At 68.0% G+C, this 6000-nt stretch overlaps 1 protein-coding gene across 2 annotated transcripts in view; it reads left to right on the forward strand.

The window, feature by feature from the left end:
* LDB1 (LIM domain binding 1) overlaps positions 1-5355 on the forward strand; it is a 40237-nt gene extending 34882 nt beyond the window's left edge. Inside the window, exons 4-11 of one of the 2 annotated variants that reach the window (XM_065407164.1) lie at positions 396-471; positions 799-901; positions 1433-1605; positions 2052-2174; positions 2497-2580; positions 3160-3283; positions 3566-3714; positions 4216-5355. In XM_065407164.1, coding sequence (XP_065263236.1) covers positions 396-471; positions 799-901; positions 1433-1605; positions 2052-2174; positions 2497-2580; positions 3160-3283; positions 3566-3714; positions 4216-4446 — 1063 coding nt within the window. In that variant the 3' untranslated portion in view covers positions 4447-5355. The remainder of the gene's footprint in view (positions 1-395; positions 472-798; positions 902-1432; positions 1606-2051; positions 2175-2496; positions 2581-3159; positions 3284-3565; positions 3715-4215) is intronic. The other variant, XM_065407165.1, reaches the window with a different exon arrangement.
* The last annotated feature ends 645 nt before the right edge of the window (positions 5356-6000 follow it).

Raw genomic sequence — 6000 nt, forward strand, 5'->3', positions numbered from 1 at the left:
AGCATGGGGGCAGGCTGGGGCCGGGGCAGGGAGCATGGGGGGCAGGCTGGGGCCAGGGCGGGGAGCGTGGGGCGGGCTGGGGCCAGGGCGGGGAGTGTGGGGGGCGCTGAGGCGGGGAGCATGGGGGGCGGGCTGGGGCTGAGGCAGGCAGCGTGGGGCGGGCTGGGGCCAGGGCGGGGAGTGTGGGGGGCGCTGAGGCGGGGAGCATGGGGGGCGGGCTGGGGCTGAGGCGGGGAGCATGGGGGGCGGGCTGGGGCTGAGGCGGGGAGCATGGGGGGCGGGCTGGGGCCGGGGCGGGGAGCATGGGGGGGCGGGCTGGGGCTGAGGCAGGCAGCGTGGGGCGGGCTGGGCGTGGCCGGGCCCCGCTGAGAGGCCGTGCTGTGCTTGCTTGTCAGGAGGCACACGCCGTACGGGAACCAGACCGACTACAGGATATTTGAGCTGAACAAGCGGCTGCAGAACTGGACAGAGGTGTGCGGCGGGGCTGGGGAGGGGAGTGTGGGACCCTGGGCGCTCATGGGTAGCCTCATGCCCTCTCCCGGCCCCTTTGCGCTGGCCCTGCTCCCTCCTGCTGGGGGCTGGCTCAGGGTGGGGCGTTGCCTGCTGGGCCGTGGCCACACAGCCTGTGTCTACACTGGCAGAGCCCCTGCGAGTGACTGGCAGGCCCCAGGGGCCCGTGGGCGTTCGAGCCGGTCTCAGCCCAGCCAGGATGGAGGGTCCCAGGCCCCCCGGCGGGGCGGGGCAGGGCGGGGCGGGTTCTCTCCCCTCCCCGTGACACCGCCCGTCTCCCGCCCCCAGGAATGTGACAATCTCTGGTGGGACGCCTTCACCACGGAGTTCTTCGAGGACGACGCCATGCTAACGATCACCTTCTGCCTGGAGGATGGACCAAAGAGATACAGTGAGTGGCCGTGGGCCGGCTCCCTGGGCACTTTCAGCCAGTCTGCGATGCCAAGTGCTGGCCGGGCTGGCCGGGCCCCTGGGCTGCCGCGCTGGGTCTGTGCCCTGCGCCTCTGGGGCTGGTTCCGGGCTTGGCTCCAGGGTTACTCTGGGGCAGAGCTGAGCTCTGTGTCAGACCCTGATACCATGGTGACGGGCACCTTGCAGTCCCGTGGACGGGGGCGAGGACCCTGCCTGTATGACCTCAGGGACAGGGAAACGGGCAAAGCGGCGCCAGTCGCGGGGAGCCCAGGGCGGCTTCCTGCCACAGGGCCGTCTCGTCCTGCAGGCTGCCCACCCTGCACCTCTCAGGGCAGCTCCCTCTGCCCCACGGCTGCCGTGTGAGCCGGGTTCCTCAGTGCCTGGCTCCCGGCCCATCGTGCTGGAGGACGGGGGGTGGCAGGGCAGTAGCCGGGGGCGCCTGGCCCGAGCCAGGGCTCCAGGGAAGCCGGGCGCTGACTCTCTTCCTCCCTCTCTCCCCTCCCCGCTGCAGCCATCGGCCGGACTCTGATTCCCCGTTACTTCCGCAGCATCTTTGAGGGGGGTGCCACAGAGCTGTACTACGTCCTCAAGCACCCCAAGGAGTCGTTCCACAACAGCTTCGTCTCGCTGGACTGCGACCAGTGCACCATGGTGACCCAGCACGGCAAGCCCATGTTCACGCAGGTACTGGAGGGCTGGAGAGCCCACCCTGGGCCTGGCGCTGGGCACCGCGGCGGTGCTGGCCCTCGGGAGCCGATTAGCCGCCGAGTACTTACCAGTGCGAGAGGGTATCTGGGGTTCCTGGGAGCTGCCGACGTACCAGCCTGGGCCCCCCCCGTGTGCTGGCAGGTTGGAGCGTGTTCGGGCGAAGGCGGGCGGGCGCTGGTGCAAGGGGGGCCAGCAGGTGCCAGCCTGGAGTCTGTCTGGGGCTGCAGGCTGGCAGAGTGGGAGGCCTGTCTGCTGGCACCGTGGGTGAGGAGGCAGGCGGGTGCGCAGGCTTGAATGGCCCTCGCCGGGTGGGAGCCCAGGGGCGGTTTATCCACGGGGAGGGGAGCAGCAGTTCAGAGCCGGGAGGGGTCGAGCTCGGCTGGCTCTCGGGCGTTAGGGTTTGACAGCCTGTCCCCCCCCAGGTGTGCGTGGAGGGGCGGCTCTACCTGGAGTTCATGTTCGACGACATGATGAGGATAAAGACGTGGCACTTCAGCATCCGGCAGCATCGAGAGCTCATTCCCCGCAGCATCCTCGCCATGCATGTGAGTGCCTGGCTCTGTGCGGGCGGCGCCCGGCGTGCGGCTGACCCAGGGCCCCAGCAGGGCTGCGGCATGGCCGGGGGCAGGAGTCCAAACACACACAGACACCCCCGGGGCCGTAGGCGTGGGTACTGTGACGCTGCTTGTTCAGCTGTCTCTTCCCCATGCGAATCTCCGGGGGCTGCAGACCTGCAGGGACCAGCCTGGGTTCCCTGGGTGCACAGGCCGGGCAGACCAGAGTTCAGGTGGGGCGGGGGGCTGGGCTGTCTGGCTGCCGTTCCCAGCCCGAGCGTGGCTGAGGTGTCCCTGTCCCCCTGCACTCTAGGCCCAGGACCCCCAGATGCTGGACCAGCTATCCAAGAACATCACCCGCTGCGGGCTCTCCAACTCCACCCTCAACTACCTCCGGGTACGTGTGTGGGGGGCTCGGCTCTGTCGCCAGGGGGCCCCAGATTCTTCCTGCCTGAGGGCTCTGTGGTTATCGCCCAGGGGGGCGGCTCTAGGACTCTGCCCTGCGACCCCAGGAGTCCTGCCTGGAGAGCAAAGCCCCCAGCCCTAGACACCACCGTGGTAGACTGTTGCTGGCTGGGCAGAGACCTGTGGGCAGGGAGAGGGGGACCTGAAGGGGTGGGGGAGTAGTTATGCAAATATGGCAATGCATATTCATGAGCTGTGCACATTGTAGGACATGTCATGCCCCCCAGGACCTCCCAGTGTTTGGTGGCCTGTTATTGCCCCGGGGAGTCCCACCTGCCTGGGGGACGGTCCAGAGCCCGGCCCCTCTGCCCTGGCACCACGGAGCCCGGCCCCTGTGGTGGGGGTCTGGCGGAGGGGATACGTGGGGCAGGGCAGGGGGGTGCGGGTGGGGCCCTGTGTGACGCTGGGGGAGGGGGCGTTCTGTGGCTGGGCCCGGGGTCCTGGGGCGCTGGCTAGGACGCAGCGGTGGCATTGCGCTGGGCAGCGGACGCTGAATCCCCTCCCCCCCCAGCTCTGCGTGATCCTAGAGCCGATGCAGGAGCTGATGTCGCGGCACAAGACCTACAGCCTCAGCCCCCGCGACTGCCTCAAGACCTGCCTGTTCCAGAAGTGGCAGCGGATGGTGGCGCCGCCAGGTGAGACCCCAGGGCCCGTAGCACCTGGGGAGGTCGGTGCTGTGTGTGCATGGCCTGAGGGTGCTTGGCAGGGAGCCACGTGGGCTGCAAGGGGCTGGGCGTCAGGACTCCTGGGTTCCGTTCCTAGCTGAGCAGCGGGTCTGAGAACCGGAGCAAGTGCCATGGGGCGCAGGGGCTGGGCAGGGCTCCTCGGGGTAAGGATGGGGAGCCAGCGAAGGGGCGGGCCGGGGCCCCCCTCCCGCTCCAGCCCAGCCTGGTTAACGGCCTCCTCCCCCCCCGCAGCCGAGCCGGCGCGGCAGCAGCCCAGCAAGCGCCGGAAACGGAAGATGTCGGGGGGCAGCACCATGAGCTCCAGCGGCGGCAACGCGAACAACAGCAACAGCAAGAAGAAGAGTCCGGCCAGCACCTTCGCCCTGTCCAGTCAGGTACCTGTAAGCATCCCGTTTCCATTTCTCTTCCCCGTCCCGCCGAGCCGCTCCCGGAGCCCTCGCCCAGGCCGGGCCTATAGAGCCCAGTCTCCAGGGGGCTGAATGTGCAGGAACCGTCCATGTCCCGGCCCCCGACCGCCAGTTCCCCCGCATCAGGCTGGAGCTGGGGGGACCCGCTGGGGCAGAGCTCCCGTCCTGCCGTACCCTTCCGGGGCCACGTGGCATCCCAGGCTGGGCCCGGGGCGGTCCTGCTGGTGCACAGTGATTCCAGTTTGCGTGGGGGTCCCAGCCCGCGACGGAGCAGTGACCCGGGAGGGGGGAGGTCGTAGGCCCAGCAGGTAACGCCGGGACCCCGCTGGAAATAGCGTGGGGCTGGGGTGTGGGAGAGGGGCTGTGGGGGGAGCGGGGGCACTCGGGGCCGGAGCCCCATCCTGTTGAGGGGGGGGGCCGATGGCCGGGGCTGCCTCCGCCTCGATTATGTTTCGGGACCGTCTCCCCTCTCAGGATGTGATGGTGGTGGGCGAGCCCACGCTGATGGGGGGCGAGTTCGGGGACGAGGACGAGCGGCTCATCACGCGGCTGGAGAACACGCAGTTCGACGCCGCCAACGGCATCGACGACGAGGACAGCTTCAACAACTCGCCCGCGCTGGGCGCCAACAGCCCCTGGAACAGCAAGCCGCCCTCCAGCCAGGAGAGCAAGTCGGAGAACCCCACGTCGCAGGCCTCCCAGTAACGCCCGCCCGGCCCACGCCGGCCAGGCCCAGCCACCCGGACGCTTGCAAAGGAAAGGGACTGGGGAGCGGATCGGCGCTGCTTGGTACCAGGGCATGGGGCCCCCAGCCCTGCCAGCTGCCCTGCCCCCGCTCTCTGCACTCCTGCCTTCCCATGGGGCCCCCTCTCCCCCGCGCAGGGCTGGGGCATTGTACACACCCCCCCTCCCCATGTTCCCCGGCCTGCCCTTGCCAAACGGGAGAGCCCAGCCCTGGGGGAGGGGAGTCTGCTTCCGTGGCTCCTGCCCGTTACCACCTGACCCCCTCCTTCGCTGGGGAAACCAGCAGCCGGCGAGCGCCCGAGGACCAAGGGTTGCGGTACACTGAGGCAGGGCGCGATGGGGAGCGAAGTGAGTGCGCCGCTCCAGCCCCACAACCCACGAAGCGGCTGCTTCCCCTGTCCCCCTGCGAGCTGGTCCGGTGCAGCCTGCAGCATCCCCTACGCGGGGTGGGTTGATTGGGCTTTGGGGCAGGTAGCCATTCGGGAGGCTCGTTCCTGTCGCGCCCCCCCCCCGGCCGCTGGGGAAGTGGCAGCCAGGCAGGGCCGCGTTTCTCTGCTCGCCTGGCTGGGAGAGGTTTGCCCTCGGGAGCGAGAGCGCCGGGCTGAGGTGGAGCGTTGTGTATATAGAAACCCGCCACGGAGACGAATCCCCTTCAGTCTGGGGCTGGGATGGGAGGAGGGGTCAGAGGCCGAAATGAGAAAGCGCCCCAAGTCCACGCCTGGTTTCCTTGCTGTTCCTCTCGCTCTGTGTGCGTCGGCCTGGGCCCCGTTACGGCCCCGGGCTCCTGGCCCCCCCAACTGTTTTTTTTTTTAAATAATAATATTAAAATTGTAAGTTTAAAAAAAAGGACCCCCCCCTCCTTCACCCTGATCCCCCCTCACACCCCTCCCCCCCACAACCTGCCCTGATTTTTGTACAGGCTTCTAGGTCTCTTGGGAGTCTTGTTTTATATACAGTTCAGAGAGCTTCAAACCAAGGAGAGACTTTGCAGACTTCCTTTCTAATCCCTCCAGGGGTGGGGGGAAGCCCCCCCACCCCTCCCTCAATGTAAATCTTGTGTGCTGTAGTCCCCACTCCCCCCGCCCCCCGGGTTTGTGTACCTCGTGCTTGTACATTTCCGCGCTGTAGACGGTGTATGATCCTCTTCTTTCAATGTGTTCTCACTAGAGCAGCTGCCTCCTTTGATGTTAGGGGAAACCAGAAGAATAATAATGATTTTTAAAAGGAAAATCCTTCCCCGGCTTCTTCCGCGCAGGCAGGTGGGTGGAAGGGGTCGCCGTCACCAGTTCACCCCCGGGGCGTTCGCGGGTGTCAGGGCTATGCCGGGAGGTGGGGACCGGCGGGTGGAAGGGGTCGCCGTCACCAGTTCACCCCCAGGGCGTTCGCGGGCATCAGGGCTGGGTCGGGGGGTGGAAGGGGGCGCTGTCACCAGTTCACAGCTGGGGCGTTCGCGGGCATCAGGGCTGGGCTGGGGGGTGGGGACAGGTGGGTGGAAGGGGGTGCTGTCACCAGTTT

Source organism: Emys orbicularis, chromosome 7 (genome assembly GCF_028017835.1).
Source record: "Emys orbicularis isolate rEmyOrb1 chromosome 7, rEmyOrb1.hap1, whole genome shotgun sequence".
Classification (NCBI taxonomy): Eukaryota; Metazoa; Chordata; order Testudines; family Emydidae; genus Emys; species Emys orbicularis.